Genomic DNA, 20,838 nt, shown 5'->3' on the forward strand with positions numbered 1-20,838 from the left:
TTATATTCTTTTATGTTAAAGCTAAGTACTAGTAAATGCTGAGTTACTTCAGTAAATTCTAATTCGATATGCTTTACTCAAGACTATGCACGCATTTTCATCTGTGTTCCAAGTCAGTTGGCAAGAGATGAAATTTAAATTGTGTTCTGCTATTTTAGTATCTCTCACTGGATGTATGAAATACTTCTTTTCAATTCTTGTGCGTAAACAACAAGCGCAGTTGTTGGCTGGTCGGGTTTTACCTCTTACTTTGTAGAAAAGAAAAATGTGTTTTGTAGTTTACCCAGGTTGGTGTCTATTCACTCTTAAAAGTGAATGGAAAGATTTGAACGTCTTTCAGTACATTTCTGCCTCATTCTCTAAATTGATATAATTTGTAATTATACAGGAGGTGCTGCATGTCGCAGGAGTGGAAATGCAATTAACAGCTGCTGTTTCATTTCTGACTGTATTGCAAGAGGAGTCTGTGTCCATTCATACATACTCCCACTCCTTCCTACACATCATTCTCCAGAACCTGGAACACAGAGATGCAGGTTAGGGTAGTACAACTATACTAATGATACATTAGCATACATTAATTCTGTATGTTTTGTTTTCTTAGTGACTGTACAATGCTGTGTAAAGCAGTGCATGCAGTCATTCTGACTTTGTGTCTAGACTTGCATGAATGGAAAGATTTTTGCATGCTGACCACTTACATTGTGATAATTAAATGTAATTCTGATTGAAGCAAACAAACCCACTTTTTCTGAATGAATAAATCCCCAAATTGTTACTGAGTCCAAGCTTCTACTGAAATACCAGGATTTTGTGGTTAAGGAAATGGAGGGATGATGGTTGACATTTATTCTGTGTAATGATTATTTTTTCTTAACTTCTTTGATGCTATTTTTAGGATACAAAGGGAAAAAATGGCCTCTTGTAAAACTAGAAAGTTTCAGTGGGCATAAGAAAAGAATATGCCCACAAAAAGAAAAGAATATGCCCACAAAAAGAAAATTTTATTAAAAAAAAAAGAAACCAACCCAAGATTAATATTATTAATAAGTATTTATTAATATTATATTGGAAAGGTAAAAGAAATAGGGACAGAATCTGCTTCTCATCTATCCTACTTCTTAGGTTGAAGTCTTGAATGTTAATTTAGGGGCTTTTAGCTATATAGCTCCTTGAAGAGGATCATGTGAAAAATGAGAAGTAATTTTGTAAAAGTGATGTGTGGTTTGTTATACTTGCTATATGTACAACATAACATATAACTCATTTCTTTCTAACAGGTGTCAGCAATGCATGGCTAGAAACTCTTCTTGCTGTAATAGAAGCTTTACCAAAAGAGACTGTCCGACATGAGGTAATAATATTCTCCTACATATGCTGACAACAAATAATATTTTAAGCAAGTCTCATTTACTTAGTGAGATTTCTGGCAGTTCTATGGCTGTGAAAACAGTAATGCTTATGGATCATGCCGTAAGAGAGTAATGTGCTAAAATTTTAGTGTCCTTAAATAAATACTTACTTACTTACAAACACTGCACTTCCTATTCTCAGTGTCATTTTTTCATGTATCCTGTTTTGGTTTACAAGATGGTATTTCATTCTGTGCTGTCTCAAAGAAGCTACATTTGGTTTGTTACTGGACTGAAATTCTGGTTTCTGTTACAAGTGACTGAATGCTATAGATCCATTTCATGGTGTACCTCAGTTGTTCCTGATGTACCAAAACCCCAGTATCCTGCTAGCACTCTTTCACTCTGTAGCTCAAGAAAGAGAAAGAAAATCTGTTGCTAAGTCACAATGTCACTTCCCTTTACTCTACTAATTTATTCGATTTTGTTTTAATAATTCATATTAAATTGTTAAATTTAAAACTTCAAAAAGTTCATATTTTACCATGTTCATAATTTAAAGCAACACAGAGATTTAAATACCAAATAGTTCACGTAGTATAAAAGTACTAGTTGAAATTAGTGGTTAATCGAAATCCAGCACAGCTTGAAAAAGAAACTGATGAGCAGTTTAGGCTGAAAAGTTAGGTTGGGAAAAAATCTAATTGTAATGTAGTTTTAAAGATGCCATTTAAACAAAGTAGAGTTTCTCCCCTGATTTGTCTCTAAGAACACATTTTTAAGTTTCCACAAATATCTGCTTTGGGAAGATAACTGACAAATTAGTGTTGATTCAGCAGTTATACAGCTACCTGAGTCTGAAAAGGGGCCTTTTGTGTTTTGGTGGAGGATCTTTTTATCAGAAAACTTGGAATATTCTAGTTGTTATTTTTTTCTTTTTTTGGTAAGCAAAAATCATAGGGTAGTCATGGATTCCAAGGACATAAGGGTAGGTCAACCTGCCCAAATATCCTGTCCCTGGCAATGGCCACTTTGTAGGAGAGACTGTCTCTATTTGTAGATCTGGTGCATTTGCTGTCACAGTTCAAAGACCAAATAAGTAATACAGTTTTGTAATTAACTAATTATATGTTTCTTTGTCTGGTGTTATAGTTAGAAACAAGCCTTATCTACTGATTCTAGTCTGGATGATCTATTTGTCCTTAAAGTGGTATGATTCTCTCATGTCAAAATTTCAGCTGGTAATAGGAAGAGAAAAATTATTTCAGAATATTGTGATACTTTCCTGCCCTATATATTATTCTTTTGTGGAGCTCTGCAAGAGAGATTGAACAAGGAACTGTGGCATACTACAGGAGATTCTTCTTTGTAATATTCCTTTTGGCCTGGCACCTGGATTTCTGTGTTTATTTCTGGGGGACAGGAAAAAAAATCTAAGTATGGTGTTCTGCAGACCTTTCGTAGTTTATTTCTGGCACCATAGAGGTAAGCCAACAAATGACAACAGTGATCCAATAATGATGCAGATCTGTATGGATCTGCAGATCCCAAAATAAGCAGAACTGAGAGGGATCAGCCTTTAAACTTTTTGTCAGAAGTGATGCTCCCTGAGATAACTTATGAGAAAGAACCTCAGAGAGACTTCCTTCTAATTTCTCTGGTTTTTTTGATTGTTTTGGGGCTTTTTGTTGTTGTTTTGTTTGTTTGTTGTGTGCAGGAATGTACGTTGGTGAAAACTGCCAACTAAAGGCTATCCATTAGAACTTAGTCCTAAAATAAAGACACAGGTAGACAGATGTAAAATTGTGACTATGATGTGAATCAGAAAGTGTTTTTTTGGCCAAGATCCTAGTTTAATATGCTGCCATTAGCACTGAATATTAAATATGGGTTTCCAATATAGTGTTAGTGTACATAGGCGTTACTATTGTTAGTACTGATGAATTCCATGAAAGAGATTAACGATATTTGGGATGTATAGATTATTTCTTTTAAAAAGGAGAATACATTATTTACTGCTCACATACTTGCTTTTTTTCCTTACCTATAGATCCTGAATCCACTTGTTTCCAAAGCACAGCTTTCTCAAACACTTCAATCCCGCTTAATTAGTTGTAAAATCATGGGAAAGTTGGCTAACAAATTTGAAGCTCACATGTAAGTAGACAGTATGTATATTTTCATTCCATAGTATCTATCAGTATTTCTTTGTTAGTGGGCAAAAATGACAAGAAAAGTGGACTTTATTGCAAAAATTAAATGCTTTCTTTTTTACATTTCCTTTTATCCAGATAATAATAGTGGAAAAATGTTCATTATGTAATGAGCATATTCAGACTTCCGAGTGTTCACCAGTTTATAACTTCAGTTCTTCCAAAGGTTCAGATGGGTACCCTTTTCATGCCATTGTTTCATATTGTTTTTCTTACTAGGAAATAAGCCAAACAGTGGATTTCTCTGCAATTTACAGAGACAAAATACAAATTCAGCACCTTAAGTCTTGTCATAAAGACTTCCCAACTGTTTTATATGTCTAACCAAATTTAACATGTACATAGATTTTTTTGTTCTCCCTGGTTATATGGAGAAGTATCAGGAGCCACTGTTGTTGCGTGATAGTTGTTTCAGGTCTTAGATTCAGTGTCTGTGGGTTTGCACAGTGGTGCAGAACAGGAAAGCAATGATGAAAGTAAATATGAATAACTTATCTGCCCAAAGCAGTTGGCATAGTGCATTCTTTGAACAGTTTATCCATTCTTTATGATAGCAGGACCATTCTGACAGATGTGTTACCTATCCAGGCAACTGGCCACATGTGATTTTGCATTACAAAAGAAATCATCTGAGGGCAACTAAATGCAAAGAAACCATGTCTGGCTGAGGAAGTCTGCTCTAATAATGATTGTAAGAGTGTAAGAGAAATGACAAACAACAGGACTATATGATAAGATATTTAGGAATAAATGCCTTTAAGTTATTATTTCCTTATTTGGTTAAAACACCCAAACATATAGAAGCAACCAAAAGGAAGCTATCCACACCTTCATTTTCAGTGTAGACCACATCTATCAGTAATGCAAAAGGTAACAGCCATGGTAAATGGACATTTTAAGAATGTTGACCAAAGCCTTCAAATCTGTATCTTCAAAATTTACAGAATTCCAGCATGATCCCAGTTGCTTTGATTTACTTCATATTACATTGTAATTTTTAAAAAGTGAATTTCCAGATCACTTGGAATCTTAGGGAGAAATGATGATAATTGTTAGACATAATAAGTTCAAATAATCGTACCTTCTTTTGTTTGGTTTCTTGAAACAGAAACAGGAACACCCTGTTTTCACTGAACAGGTAGTAGCACCATTTCTGTGCAGAAGTCACCTGTTAAGAAGGTGGCTGAGAATTTTCTGGGTCATACAGATCCTCTTGTAGAAGGCTCTTGAGAGCAGTTAAGAGGCCTGGAAAGACACCTGGATCCACAGGTTTAGAACATGGCAGACTGAATAAGGTTCATGACACTCTCTCATTCCCCTTGCAGAAGGGATCTTGATCTAGGATCAGGAGACATATCTGGCCTCAGAAGCAGGCAGTGTGTAAGCATACCTTCACATATGAAGTAAAATTTTGCTGCAAGAAGCAAATTAATTTTCACTAGAATGAGTGAAGGATGGAAATTTTGCTAGTCCGTGGCTTCATATTCTTTCTCCTGAGTTTTGCAATAACATAAGCATTTGGACAGAGATATTTTATGATTACTTATGACAGCAGGTTGGGCAGTGAAAAGAAACAGTGGTTGATTCTCCCAAGTTGTTTTTACTTAAATAGAATTCAGATATTTATTTTCTATCTGCCTTTGATTTGATATGAAAAATTTCCTACTTGCATAGAGACATTGCACTACTAAAGCTTTTAATTATAATTTTTTTTCTACTTTCTTCCCAAATATTTCTTTTGTGAAAAACCAAAGATGAGGTAATAGAGACAATAACTTGGAGTTTGCACTTCCATTTACATTATTCTTTTTATTCTTGTGGTGGCTCTTCAAAAATTATACTGAAGATGGTTATTAAATGAGGACAGGTTTTCTAAGCCAACCTACTGTTTTTGTAGTTAAAAAAAAAAAAAAGATGAAATATGAGCAAATTATAATGACTGTAAATAATCCTTTTTCTGTTTCTTTATAGCACATCTGACGTACAGTTTTATAATTGCAAATTTTCAGAAAAATCAGTTGCCATATGTGATAAGTTAATTTAAAAAACACTGCCAGTAATAAATAATATGTGTGTACAATTTGGATTTTACAAATACTTGTTTTATATGTGAATAAAAATGTTCACATTTTTAGTATTAAGAGAGAGATTCTTCCATTGGTAAAATCACTGTGCCGTGATGTGGAGTATGAAGTGAGAGCTTGTATGTGTCGGCAACTAGAACATATAGCTCAAGGAATAGGGTGAGTACAGTATGTGTAACTGCTTCTAAATGCAAAATCTTTCTTTAAAATATTTAATTGTAATCTAAAACTTCCTTAGATTTCTAACTTAATTCATATATACTCAATAATGATTCTGGAGTGTACAGGTGTGTTCTTAGGAGTTGGCTATTGGCAACTGGATCTTTTACTTTTTATAGGGTTTTGTTTCTTTGTGGTAGTAAAATTGCTGAACCATACAAATAACAGTGTTTTTGAAGTAATGAGTTCATGTAGAGCTTCTTGTAATAATTTAAATGATCCATTGATGTTGTTAGGCTTATTGAAAAATGGACGATAATTATGGCAAGTATTAGCACTTTTTAACAATGACCAAGAAGTTTTTTGCAAAAGGATGCTAAATGTTTTTTTTAAGGAAATTTTGTTCGGTATCACCTCTACTCTAAGCTTGAAGGCCTTCAATATTGCACATATAGTAATAGAAAAAGTCTGGATCTTCTATTTTAATAAACAGTACATGTTAAGTACCTACACAGGATTGGTCTCAGAGAGACAAATACTTTAAAATTCCAGATCTGTCCAAAAAAGGGACAGTAAATTCTCTTACAGACTTGAAGAAATTACCAAGTAAGGTTCCCCACTCTGTGCTACACAGTGGGCATAGATCAGATCTTAAGAGTCCTTCTGGCCTTTAAAATTGTGAATGAGCAAATTCAAGGATGAGGCTAAAACTGAAATGTGATTTGAAAGAATAGTCATAGATTCATGGAATGGTTTAGGTTGGAAGAGACCTTAAAGATCATCTAATTCCAACCACCTTTCCATGGGCAGGGGACACCTTCCAGTAGATCAGGTCACTCAAGGCCTCATCCAGCCTGGCCTTGAACACCTGCAGAGAGTGGGCATTCATGACCTCCTTGGGCAACGAGTTCCAGTGTCTCAATACCCTCACTGTAATTAATTTCTTCCTAATATCTAGTGTAAAACTACCCTCCTCAAGCTTACATACATTTCTTCTCATCCTATCCCAATGGAGTTTATCTCCCAGCCATGGAATACTGGAAAAGTGTATGTTCAGTTAGTGTTTTAGCTTACTCAGATACAGGCAGTGCATAGTCACATCAAGACCTGAGTGTTACTGCCATGTGCTTCATTTAACTTTTATATTTTGGTAAAGTTGTGCAGGATAGTAACTGCTAGATTTCTAAACTTGTCTCTTTATTCCAGTGGTCTTTTGCAAGTTCAGAGGATGTAAATAATCTGATAACATGGTATTACTCATCTTAGTAACGTTTTTAATTTGTCTTTGTACTTTCTTTTATGACATAATGTAACTTAGCACAGGAAATAATTTTAGCATTTTCCATATTGAATGGCTTTGGATTTTAAAGAACTTGTGATTACAGAAAAGAAAGGAGTATTGGTTGATATTATTGATATCTGCAAAACTGGAAAAGTAACACACATTTAACTCCTCTTTAGCCACCTCTTCGATTTCAAAGTCAGTCCCTAATAGAGCAGTCTGCTGCCAATGTATAGATTCAAGTTGTCAGGAATCACACACATAGACAGTACTATTAATTAGTACTGTCTATGTGTCTAATTACTAATTAGTAGTTAGACAAAAAGAGACCATCAGAACCCTTTATTTACTTAAAGCTAGTATCTGGACTAATTGGGAAACTGTGTTTTCTCTAAGCAGTACTTGCTTACCCTTTGTAGAGAAGACTCATCTTTGAAGCATAAGATTTCCAGACACTTCAGTCCAATGTGACTCATATTCAGTCATTTTGGCTTTGGTCCAATGCATTGAGCAGCTTCTGTATATTTGATCAGAAGAGCTTTCTTGTGGAAGTAGCTGGACTGTGTCAAGCTTTTTCAGACTGCATGTTCTGCAATTTATTTCAAGCTAATTTGAATGCTTTTTTTGGTGATGAAGTTTTGCATTTCAGACTTGCATATTTCTTTGGCTGACAAATTAAAAAGTCCTGAGATTGACTGGAGTTTCTTATTTAATTTTCATTTTCTTATGACTTTGTCAGTTTTTCATTCTTGGCTACCCAAAGGATGTCTAAATGAGTACTTCAAGGAAGAATTCTATTCTGTTGTAGCAATATATTTTTGTTACATATTTTCTCTTGACTGCTTGCCTCACTTTGCAGGACAGAATTAACAAAAACTATGGTGCTTCCTGAATTAGTAGAACTGGCAAGAGATGAGGGCAGCAGTGTACGCCTTGCAGCTTTTGAGACATTAGTGAATCTGCTTGATATGTTTGATGCAGGTAAGTATTTAATTTAGGTTTACTAGTCCAGTTCTCAGTGATTTAATGCGTTTTATAAATGTATTAAACACTTTTTGTTCTGTCTGCACTCTTCAGACATTTCTGATTTTGTTTTGTTTATTATTTTATCCTTTATGTCTTTAATGACTTGCAGTGCTTTATACATAGTAACTTTTAAGGATGGTGAACCAGTTGTCCATAAAATAGTTATCTTATTCCAAGTTTCTAATATAATGAGGATAAACGAAATGAATATTGTATCAATGATAGAAATATTGGGTTGTTAGTATTTATTTAATGCTATCAAAACACACAATATAAAATGTTAGCTCAACAGATTCAGTTGCTTGTGCTTTTTTTTTGCTGTTAACTAGGTTCTGCCTCTTAATTGAAGTAAAGCCAGCCCTAACTATAGACTGCAGCCTTCTTCTGAGATAAAGAACCCAGACTGAGGCAATGATGTGATATTTATGGGTGTATCAGTAAACTTTGCAGATTATAACAACCAGTGTTATATGTCAGTTGCATTTGTAAATTTTGGAGCAGAAAATATTTTCTCAAGTCTCACAAACTGCAGTGTGCGTAACTAAGTGTTAGCAATTGCTGCTCAGTCCCTTTGAACTTGTTGATGCATGGCACTGCAATTTTCTTCTTTGCAATGAAAAAGAATGTGTATTTTATAAAGCTTTTTCACTATTTAAAACAGAAAATGTAAATGCTTGTATTTTTCTCCATGGCCTCTATCTTTAATCAACACGAATGCTTCATGCTTTTTCAAGTGTAGGGGTGGGTGTGACTTCATGCAAGGAAGGAGTTTTTTGCTTCTTTTGGCGTAGTGGTAGTGAATTACCAATGTGCATGGCTCTTGAATTCTCATCACAATTTCAGTTCATCATTGAGTTGGGCAAACTTTAAGGAGAGATACTGTAATTGTTCCAGTATAGGGAAACATTTTGAGTAACTGCTCTTCCTTGTTGTCCAATCAACTGTATGTATATTTTATATTGTTGAGCACTGCTCATCATTTGCTACTCTGATCTTTATACTGTCTTTTCCCAAACTCTTCAGTTGTTTATCTTCATTAGCAACTCTGTATTTTGAGCCACATTTCCCACTCCCACTCCATCTTACTAACTCTCTTCCTCCTTCCTGATACATAAGTAAGGAGCTAGTATTTACTGTACAGAGATTTGGTGATGAATTACTAAAATGCACAATTGCATATAAGCCATTTGGAGGAGTTCATAAGGAAAGAAGAAAATTTTGAGGACCAAAAATAGACTTTTTAGCAGTTAATGCTTATATCAGTAAGAATGGTTAATTTTCAAATTATTAAGCCTTTGCATTGATATCAAGTTTATGCTTCTCTTTACATCTCCCAGTCTTCACTGCTTCTCCCCCTCCCTCTCTTCTTCCATTTTTTCCTCCTTTATTTTGTAACTACTCCTTTTAGCTATTGCAGAAATCTTAGGGAAATCATTCAGAAATCGTTTACAGATTTCTAGAAATTCAGTTTGTGTAGTTCTTTTGTTTCATGGCTGAACTAGAAAACATTTTGAAGGTTGATCACTCAAAATTATATACAACTGTTTCTTTTTCACAGTGTAAAAATATTTCTTCAAGTCAAATGAAATATTTTGTTCAACTATAATTATTTGCTGAATTTTGGTGTTGATCTACCATGAAAAGATCCTGATGCCTTTAAAACTGAACATATTAAAATACAATGGTTTCGTTTAAAACAAGTCAAAACACAGACATTTATTTGAACATTTACTCCTTTATGTTATAAGGAGGCAGAGTGGTTGGATTTGACTTTAAATTTCTAAATTAGTTCATTTCTTTCCCTTGCCTTTAATGATTTTGTTTTTCTGTGAATTTATTGTTTACCAAAAGATTTTCAACGTCCTCTCACTAAGCTGAAAGAGTTCACTTCCTGTATGTTCAGGTTTTCACTTTTACTGTCATGGTCTTGTTCAGTCTTGATTTCCATCTATTCCGACGAACACAGAAAATCTGTTGTAGAATGATGAAAGTGTTCTTTCCTTCTTTGTATTCCTTGGTGATTGGAGAAGTTAGTGACTGTTGATTTCTTCTCAGTCTCATCTTTTACTGGAGGATACCTTTTCCCTAAACCCAAACAAAACAGGTAAGGTATTAAAATTTAGGACCTGTATTATAGTAGTGTGTTTGGCATTCTTTATCCCTCTTGTTTTCTATCTCCAGTGAGTGCCTGCCAAAAATATTACTGAGCATGTTAAATGAAACTTTTCATAACTTATTATGGAAGTCCACTCTCTGTGCCTTTTTTTTTTTTTTTAGATGCTAACAAATGGCTAACTTTAAAAATGTCTTTTGTTTTTCAGATGACAGAAGTCAAACTGTGCTCCCCTTAGTGAAATCATTCTGTGAAAAATCCTTCAAGGCAGATGAATCTATATTAGTTTCTTTATCTTTCCATTTAGGGAAACTGTGTAATGGATTATATGGTATGATTTTATGTTCTTTTAAAAAAATCTTTAAAATGAGGAAGATTGGAGAATTTGAAGCGCATGGAAAATATCCAAATTTTAATGCAGCAAATGAAATGATAGTTAGGAAAGATGTTATGGGAAATAAAAATCTGAAATCATCTGTGCCAGGGGAAGTTTAGGCTGGATGTTAGGAAGAAATTCTTCACAGAAAGTGTGATTTGCCCTTGGAATGGGCTGCCTGGGCAGGTGGTGGAGTCACTGTCCCTGGGAGTGTTTAAAAAAAAAAAATGGATGAAGCTTAGTGCTGTGGTTTAGTTGATTAGATGATGTTAGGTGATAGGTTAGACTTGATGATCTCAAAGGTCTTTTCCAACCTGGTTAATTCTGTGATTCTGTGATCTGTTGCATAAATACTGGATTTTGTGAATTTCCTGTTTGGGTGTCCCTCTGTCTATTTGAGGTTTTATGTTTAGACAGAGACAGAGATGGAAACATGGTGGTTTGTTTTTATTGATTTCACTAATTTGTTTTGATTCCTTCTTGCATGTTCAGAAGCTTGTCATGTGGGTGACTGTTTTTTGAAACTAGAAATCAGTTTCTAGTTTCGAAACCAGTTCGAAACTTTGCAGATGCAGTGATACTAACTGTGTGTGTTCACTTCTGTGCTTGATATCTTTTTTGAGGCACAGTGTGGCACAGAGGGAACTCTGAAGGAGAAAGGAGGCATAATGGCATGTGGCTTAGCTGCAGCTGAGGCCAAATCTGTACCCATAATTTTTGTGGTTTTCACTTCAGCTCAGCACCCTCTACACAGAGCTTACCTGGGGAGAGACAGCACAGAATCATGGTTTTACATTGTAGATTATTTTCCCCATGACTCTTAAACCCTTTGACCTTTCTTACAGATCTTTAAAATGATACTTTATGATCACGTTAGAGACTATACAAATAGCTCAAACTGGCTGTTCCACAGTGATGAACTGTTATTTACAGAAACATAGACCTAGGATAGTCCATCTGTTTTTTTCATGTGTTCCCAGTCTTCGTTTCTGTCTGCCAGTCTCTCTCCACCTCTGAACTCAGTCTGGCAAGTTCATATTTTTCTTGAAGCCTTAGGAAATGCGAACAAAGTGAAAGGATTACTTCTTGTGTCTTGCAAGTTATATTGCTGTTCACTTTTTTTAGTATGAGAAACTTTTTTTTTTTTTTTTAGACAATTTACAGTAGTTTTACATTATTTGTTGAAGTGCAGCCTGTGAGATGCAATTTGTAAACTTCTCATGTTTAAGCATTCTCTGCTTAAAACTTGACTCTTTGTCATAGATATTAATTGTACTAAGCCTGTTACTAGTGAAATTTGAAAAAGGAAATAAAAGCATTAGGTTGCCCAGGCAGGTGATGGAGTCACCATCTCTGGAGGTGTTCAAGAAGTATGTGGACATGGCACTTTGGGACATGGCTTAATGGCCATGGTGATGTTAGGTTGATGGTTGGACTTGATGATCTTAGAGGTCTTTTCCAACCAAAACAATTCTATGCATCTATGATTAAGTATTTCATTCTTCTTGGTATCTATCACTAACAGCATTCCTCTCTTGTGAGTAGAAAAACGAGTCCTTTCCTTGATTGTTCTCATATTGCTAATGTACGTATAAAATGACTTGTAATTTTTGAAATCCTCTTGCTATTTACATGCCAGTTAGTTCTGAGTTTTCTAATTTTATACTTATACCTCTTCATTATCTGTAGCAGCATGGCCTAATTTTTCAGCTTTATGCAGGCGTGCATTCTTCACGTGATTGAGTTCCAGAAATACCTAAAAATGTAATGCAAGGATAAACCAAAATTAGTGGAACATAAAAATAAATTCACAATTGTGCAGTAAATTTCTGTGTATTTCAAGAGAAATTAAAATTCACACTGTTACATTTAGCTGTTGTATTTCACTTTTTCTGTGTAATGTGTACTGATGATATTCTTCTAGACTCAAGACGGGGAGAAGGTATGACAATGGATAAATTTGATAGATTTGTAAATGAGATTTGTTTTGGGATACTATTAACCGAATTTGTAAAGAGGAAACAAAGCGTTTTTGGTTTTTTTTAGGCATTTTTACTCCTGAACAGCACTTACGGTTTTTGGAATTTTATAAGAAGCTTTCCACACTGGGTTTACAGCAGGAAAATGGACACAATGATAATCAACTACAGCTTCAAACTCTGGAACAGGAAAAGAAGTATATTTCAGTGAGGAAGAACTGTGCTTACAATTTTCCAGTAAGTAACATTATTTTAAGGTTAAATAATTTGTCATGCATATAGTTCACTAACTAGGACAGCATGAGTGATTGAGAAATTATTCTCAGATTGTATATTATTAGCTAGATTTAGATGTCTTCTGGAAAGTTCAAGTTAATGGCTTAGATTAGAGGTTATCCAAAAATTTTACCAGGAAAGATTTATATTTGCATGTCCTTGAAAAATTATTGGCAAGTTTTGCCTGAGAAAGTGCTGTTCTAAGACGTTACTGGTCTCACTCATTCGTACACATTTTCTTCACACCCTTAGCGCTAAGACACTGAGAAAAAAGCTGGAAAACAGAGCCCCTGGTTTCAAACCACTCAGATCTAGGGTTTTGTATTTGGTGTGTGTCATGGCATTTTAGGAAGTTAAAGATTGACTCTGAATGGTTAGATTTATGTTTTAATTATGTTCCTGTCTGAATAAAGTCTTTCAAGTTTATGTGAAGTCTTCAAATTTACCAAGCACATTTCTGCAAATCTACATTCTATTTTGACATCCTGCATTTATATTTAAAGAAAATATGTTTGTACCAAGAGCCAGGTATTTTTATACTACCTTTTAAAGACATGCAGTCTGTATGTAGGTAGACATCTGTTGGTTTATTTGAGCAAAACCAAGTTATACACACACGCAGTTACGTTGAAAGTCAGAACCTTGCTTGCTGCTTGCTAAAATGTTCTTTGGTGTAGAAGTCTCCAGTTGGAGCTTTCACTATTATATGCAAATGTTAACAATAGTTCTAAAACTAAGCCTTTATAGCTTGTCTTTTTTTAATCTCTGTATTCAGAAAAAAATCCCATTCAGTATCTGGAAGGTATGTAAATCCAATTTAGTTCTCAAGTTCAGAATTTGTCAGATACCTGTGTTTTCACATGGGCATTAAAAATGCCACACTCTTCTTTGAAATCATAACCTGTTGTCTTCCAAGTGTCTTGCTGGTTGTTACTCAGTGTTTTCATCTGACAGTCCCAGATATTGTAGTCCTTTAGCTATCCAGTTAAAAAAAAAACCTTTATCTTACCACAGGCCATGATTGTTTTTGTGGATCCAAAGAACTTCCATTTAGAACTGTATCCTATATTCTTCTGCCTTTGTCATGACCCTGAAGTTCCTATCAGATACACTATGGCTGTAAGCTTCTATGAAGTAAGTCTTCAATTTGTTAGCAATTACACGTTTACATTTTATGCTGTTTTCCTCTTCAAGCTCACATTTGTGAGTCTTCGATTAAAATAAAAAGAAACTTGTTGAAATGATTTTGTTTGTCAAAAATGTTCAGTCTCTTCTAACCTCTGTATATAGAATCATAGAATCATGCAATTCACTGGAAGGGACCACTTCTTCCAGTTACTAGAGACTTCACCTGAGTGCCACAACTTCTCAAGTATCATGGACAGCCAGCATAGGCTAAGGCAATTTTTGTATTTTATCTTTTGTAAATTGTATAGTAGACTGAATGTTATGCTTCTAAGAAGCATGAAGTAAAACTTTTGAATATTCCAGAAGGAATTTTTCTAGCTTTCCAGTTCAGTCTTAAAAGTCTTTGATAAATGTGAAATAGAGTTATTTCTAAAAGCATATTTCATATTTAGATAGTAGAGCATATTTTTAAATGTGATTAATGGGAACGTACCCAACTTAAAAGGCTGATACTACACACTTGTTCTGCATCCCTTATTCGTACAATCAGAATAGTTTCAGTTGGAAAAGATCTTTAAGATCATGTTTACTGTAAAGTAAGCACATACAGTATGGTTGTTGTAGTGCCATGGAAATAAAGAATGTTTCACCTTGCTATCTAACTGTCATTTTTTTAGGTTGCCAAGCTTTTAAATTCTAGTGTCTACACCATACATAAAGAACTGGTTACACTATTACAGGATGAGTCACTGGAGGTAATATATTTTAATTGGAGCTTTCTTTTGCTTGTTACATTGAGGGAAATGATGTTTAAGAACTCTGCAATAAGACAGTAGAGTTACTGAAATGATCAGCAACTTTTTATTTGTGTTGCATGATGTTTCATAAAGATGCTAGTCTTCTGTGAATAAAAGGGAGGAAAATAAGGAATTTAGTAAACCCACATTGAATTTATCAGCTTTTGAAAATAATCATTCTAAATCGTTTTAATTGCTATATTATTTATTACCTTACAAATTCTGTGGAAGGATTTGGTTTTGATACTATATTAAAATAGTCATTAATAACATTCAAGGCTTTTGCTTTGCTTTATTTTCATTACTGCAGTTGAAGAAGAGATGAAGAAGTTGTGTACAGTTCAAAAGATAAAGATTTATGGAAAGAGTTTCAGTTAAAGACCTGGTACAGAAGTTGTGATGTTTATGAAACAGTGTAGTTTAGCATACCGTGGTTCCAATCTGCGAAAAACGTTAATCACTTATTTGTATTATAGTTAATATATTTAGCATATTTTTTTTAAATTGAAAAAAACCCAAATATTTATGTTTGAGACAAAATCACCAGTTCCTCTCATACCAGTTATTTAAATAGTTGATCTTCTTTGTTTTCTTTGTAGGGCCTTTGGATATGGCATTGAAAAATGAGTTTTGCTTTCAGGTGCTCATGTTTGGTTTGGTACCCTTTGATAGACATTTTTAAGGAAATTAAAAGTGTTTATAGAACATCTACTTAGAGTTTATGAAATTCTGACTCATATGAAAATTCTGAAGTTGAACACTTGAAAGCTGAGACTCAGAAGCAGCTGGTGATTTTGAAAAATGCCTTAATTTGATCCCTATACAGTTGCCTAAATCATTAAAAAACATTTGGTGCTTTATCTTTTATACACCTCAGTCAAAATTGGTGCAAAAATATTTAATTATGTAATTTTCTAATCCTATTTCGAGTATTACAACATTTGAAAATAATTTCTATTAATGTAGGCTATATATTGTCTTTTATCAACTGCACTTTTCTCCTAAAGAAGGTAAAATTGCTTTTAGAAGAAAAAAAAAATTCTTTGTATTTGTTGAGGCTCTTACTTAACTGTCTATGAAATACAGATATTTCTTAAGAATGAATGCTCAAGTTATAGTTTGTTTTCCTAAACTGAAGCCAGTAATACTTTTACTGCCTACTACATTAAAACATTAGTTTTATATCCCAGTCCTCATCAACCCAAATATGTTGCATCTAGTTAATTTTTTTTTTTTTTTAATATGATGGTTAGAGAACATTATCATGTGAGATGTCATCAGGGGTATCTTGGGTAGAGATAAAAATTGAGTCAAGTTAATTTACAGATCTCATTCATGCTGCCTTTCTTTAAATAGGTGTTAGATGCCCTGGTAGGTCACCTTCCTGAAATCCTTGAACTAATGGCTAATGGAGGGGAAAACGGTGGCTCAGAAAGCAAGGTGGGTGCTTGCTTTCATGTGTTTTTTATTTGTTTTCTAAGTGAAGGTAGTAGCAAGGTTGTTCGGTCATATATTTTATGAAAACGATTTCATGATTAGTTTCCACTTTGGAGAGACAGAAATTTTCTGTTTTATTTTTAAAGAACAGACTTAATGTAAAAAAAAAAAAAAAATCCATGTTCTTTCTGTACTTAACCACAAATTTGCTTAGATAAATAAAATACTGAAATGCAGTTATGAACTTAAAAAACCCTTTGATGTCATACTAAAGGGGTGATATGTAATACCTAATTTTTTTTTAAGTTTTTGAACATTGGTGTGGTGGCTGCTTATGGCTGACATTTTCAGACAAAATTTCTGCTAGCAAGAAGCTTATTTTCTGAAGTAAAGGCATGAATTAGGATTTAGGAGATCTGTAGTCAGCTCCTAGTTTTGCTAATTTAATTGTATATGGCTGTGGATGATGTTTTTTTCAGTGACTCGTCACATGTAAAGGGAACATAAGAGATCATCTACTTGAAGATGCTGTTTCAAGCACACTTCTTAAGTGTACAGAGAAATTGAGATATTCCAACAATATAGGAACTGAATACATCTGTTTTCTTGTATGCACAAGAGTTGAGAGTATAGTTTAAAATGTGAATTTCAGGTGTTTACAGCTGTGAATTTATATAACGTATAACAACTGCAGTGTCAAATGTGACAATCTTTGCCTCCTACTGAGAAAATGTGTATCATTTTTACTAAAATAAATTAGGGAGCTGAGAAGAATAACCACAAAGATTGAGGCTCGAATGAAAATTGAATTTATTTAGTTTGAGAGAAAAGACTGAGGAAGGTTGTTGTAATAGTTTTCATATCTGTAAAAGGATATTACAAAGAGAATAGTGATTAGTTTTTCTTTGTCAGGAGGAGAAGCTGGAAATGACAGTGTACTTGCTTAGATATTGGGATAGCTTTTTGACTAGTTAAGTGGAATTTACTGCATAAGGGAGAGTATTTAAACCTAATTTTTTTTTTTTTAAAGAACAACGTAGACTAATATCTACTGGAAATGGTCACAGTGTAGTTGATCCTGCCTGAGGAGGGAAATGAATTGACCTCTTAAAATTTCTTCCCTTTTCACATTGCTATGATGTGCTTTTTAAGCCTATTAACGTGACCTACAGCTAGCCAATGTAAAGTTATTTTAACATTTATATTTTTATTTCCAGTTATTGTCTATTCCTGACCTGATTCCTGCATTAACAGCAGCAGAACAAAGAGCAGCAACTTCTTTAAAATGGAGAACTCATGAGAAGTTACTACAAAAATATGCATGTCTCCCTCATATCATATCAAGTGATCAGATTTATTACCGTTTTCTTCACAGAATGTTGACAATCGTTTTGACAAATGTGAGTATGCCTGTTTCTTTCCCATTGTTTTTTGTTTACACTATTTAGAACAATGACCACCAGATACTTGCTTTGTATAGTACTTTATATGTTATATTAAGTACTATTTGTCTTTGTATATGGTATATCAAGCTGTGGGTTTTTTGATATAAAACTGGAAAATTGCTCTGAGAACTCCCCCCATTCGAGGAGCAAAATTTGGATTGACAGATTGTTATGTTTTTCCTCCCACCCTCTCCATGTGCTCATGATCCATTTGTTTCTAGGTAAACCAAAACTTTTTACTCTGAGATATGTCTTCTTTTTCCTGGTTTTTTTCCATATGTTGCTTTGCATTGTGTTCTGTTCTTTATGAAAGAACACTTTCTTCTGAAATCAAATGCAGAGAAGATGCTGTTCAGTTTTATTTTCTAAGACTTCTGATATAGAAGGTGCCTTTCACATGTTGAGTATTTTAAGGCATTTATGAAATAATCAAATAAAAAAAGTTAGGCAGAAGGTATGAAGAAGTAGATGTCTCATGAATTGGCCAGACTTCCTTATTTTCTCTTACATTATGCTAATTATTTCAGCATGTATAAAGTTGGCTAATTTTTAGCTATATTTCCTATTTCTAGATTATTTTTTGTTTTACATTTTCAGTCACATTCCTTCAGATATGTTTAATTGTGTTCTCTTTATTTCTTCCAAGAATGTTCTGCCAGTCCAAAAAGCAGCTGCTCGGACTCTTTGCGTTTATTTGCGTTACAATCGCAAACAAGAGCAGAGGCATGAGGTTATTCAGAAACTGATTGAACGTAAGATAAATTTTCTTTGATTACTTAGAGATGCAAGTTAGTTTTGATAGAAGAGCTGTTGTTTATGGCTATATTTATTCAGTGTAACTTCCTGACGTCATTGGAGGGATTACACTTCGAAGGCATTCAGTTGCTCATATTATCATCAGCTGGCAAAACATACTGTGCATGTGCGAGGATTGTATCTGAAGCATATGCAAAGGAATTGGGAAGCAGGCAATATGATGAAAAATTGATGATTTGGCAAGACCCTTCCAACCTTGAATACGAACTTGCTTAGCTGGATGTGTTACAATATACAAAGTGGAATTGTTCTGTAGAAGTAAAATTTTCCAGAGGCTTCAGCGTAAGAAAAGCTGAATAAATCTTCTCAGAAATTAATTTATGAATGAGTTAGTCACCTAAGTTGACTTTTTGGCTTATGCTATTTGTTTTAAAGGCAGGTTAGAAATTTGAATAGTTCCCATTAGTAATCTCTAACACTTACACTGTAATTTGATACACCTGTGACATGGTTTGAAAGGCATACAGTTCAACACAGTTCACTCGTTATTTTTGCTTTTTTCAAACGGTTAAATAGACAAATCGTATTTCTGAAAAAATTGCACACTGACAAAACTGGTCATTGAATTCAGAAAGTTGGGTTTTCACAGAAAGAAAGAATTTAGATAGGCTGAGGTGTGCCTTGTGATGAATGTGATTACTGTCTTTCAGTCAAAGCTTTACCCTTGAAATGTTTTCTATCTGACATTGAAAACTTAATAGATAGTATCTGTCCATTATTTTTTTTCAGAACTGGGTCAAGGAAAAAGTTATTGGAATAGACTTCGGTTTTTAGATACTTGTGAATTCATTATGGAACTGTTTTCAAAATCATTCTTCTGCAAATACTTCTTTCTACCTGTGCTTGAACTTACACATGATCCAGTGGCAAATGTGAGGTACTGTATGAAGACTATGTAGCAGTGTACAGGAAAAAAAAAGCTTTAAATAACATACTAAGAAATATTACTACAGTTTTTTTTGTTTTGCTTCTGTAGTATAACTTGAGTAAAAAGGTTTGTAATACCTTCAGGATGACCTGTATTAAAGATGTAGAGGATTATGGGAATGATGTTAGCAAACCACAGAAGCAAGTCAGTCTGAGTATTTGGGGAACTGATTGAAAACATCAGGTTTTGGGAGGGAACGGGAGCACTGAGGCAAAGGAGCCAGCAATAGATGAAGGTAATATGCAGTTTCATGAGTGTAGAGAGAGAAATGTAACTTCACAGTCTCCATTAATTTCCATCTGTTAAAATGTCACTATATGTAAAATAAAACACAAAAGCAATTCTCTCAGTGATCTGAGCTTAAGAAGTTAGCATAGGTTTTACCTTATGTAGAAGCTTCTACTTCGTTGTTAAAGTAAATTGAAAAAGAATAGAAAAATATAAAGAAATTTATGTTAGTAATTTGTTAGTGTTTTTTCTGTTTTTTTTTTAAATCACTAAACAGGGAACAAGCAATTATTTCTAATAAAAAAATAGTTCCTTTTTTTGTCTGATGTGTGTAATTCATGTTTCCATTGCTAATGTGTCTGAATATCTAATACTGCATTTAGATAAGCATTAGATTATAAGTCCTTCATTCTGCTCCTTGTTTCTGCAGTCCAGCTTGGTGAGCTAGGTACACTGAGAAGAATTTTGGTCCTTGGTATATGAGAGATATGGTTAAGTTCACTTTGTGTTGTCCAGTTTAAAAGCAGGCAAAGTTTGGCTTCACAGAGGCGCTCCAGTGACAAGTAAAAGTGTATCTTCATAGTGTCTGAGCAGAATGGTTTTAAGATTGAGGTTTCTGTTCTTATTTTCTAGCTGAATTTATGGCATTTAAAAATGTGTCTTCGTTCAATAGAGCAGCTCACAGCTGCTGAAGGCATCATAGCCTGTTACTTCTTATCTTTCCAGATTAAAAAAATAAAACCAAACCCAAAGAAATCGTTATGACTTTCAGATGCAGGACTGTAGTCCCAATCTGTGGAGAGATTTTTGATAATGTTACAGTATGTCTGGAAACAATAATTTCTGTACAGGTTAGGAGGTGATCTGCTAGAGAGCAGCCTGGTGAAGAAGGACCTGGGAGTCCTGGTGGATAACAAGTTATCCATGGATCAGCATTGTGCCCTTGTGGCCAAAAGGACCAATGGTATTCTGGGGTGCGTTAAGATGAGTGTGTCCAGCAGATCGAGGGAGGTTCTCCTCCCCCTCTACTCTGCCCTGGTGAGACCTCAGCTGGAATACTGCATCCAGTTTTGGGCTCCCCAGTTCAAGAGGAATGGGGATCTACTCGAGAAAGTCCAACGGAGAGCTACCAGGATGATTAAGCAACTGGAGCGCATGCCCTATGAGGAGAGGCTGAGAGCCCTGGGGCTTTTTAGTCT

The 20,838-nt window shown here is 34.4% G+C and overlaps 1 protein-coding gene across 1 annotated transcript in view; it reads left to right on the forward strand.

Annotated features, from left to right (window-relative positions):
• PPP4R4 (protein phosphatase 4 regulatory subunit 4) overlaps positions 1 to 20,838 on the forward strand; it is a 53,231-nt gene that overhangs the window by 22,283 nt on the left and 10,110 nt on the right. The window contains exons 4-16 of the mRNA XM_054400329.1: positions 389 to 536; positions 1,281 to 1,354; positions 3,403 to 3,509; positions 5,701 to 5,808; positions 7,950 to 8,071; positions 10,438 to 10,560; positions 12,652 to 12,821; positions 13,875 to 13,994; positions 14,666 to 14,743; positions 16,142 to 16,225; positions 17,440 to 17,622; positions 18,314 to 18,419; positions 19,213 to 19,360. Coding sequence (XP_054256304.1) covers positions 389 to 536; positions 1,281 to 1,354; positions 3,403 to 3,509; positions 5,701 to 5,808; positions 7,950 to 8,071; positions 10,438 to 10,560; positions 12,652 to 12,821; positions 13,875 to 13,994; positions 14,666 to 14,743; positions 16,142 to 16,225; positions 17,440 to 17,622; positions 18,314 to 18,419; positions 19,213 to 19,360 — 1,571 coding nt within the window. The remainder of the gene's footprint in view (positions 1 to 388; positions 537 to 1,280; positions 1,355 to 3,402; positions 3,510 to 5,700; positions 5,809 to 7,949; positions 8,072 to 10,437; positions 10,561 to 12,651; positions 12,822 to 13,874; positions 13,995 to 14,665; positions 14,744 to 16,141; positions 16,226 to 17,439; positions 17,623 to 18,313; positions 18,420 to 19,212; positions 19,361 to 20,838) is intronic.

This window comes from Indicator indicator, chromosome 4 (genome assembly GCF_027791375.1).
Source record: "Indicator indicator isolate 239-I01 chromosome 4, UM_Iind_1.1, whole genome shotgun sequence".
NCBI lineage: Eukaryota > Metazoa > Chordata > Aves > Piciformes > Indicatoridae > Indicator > Indicator indicator.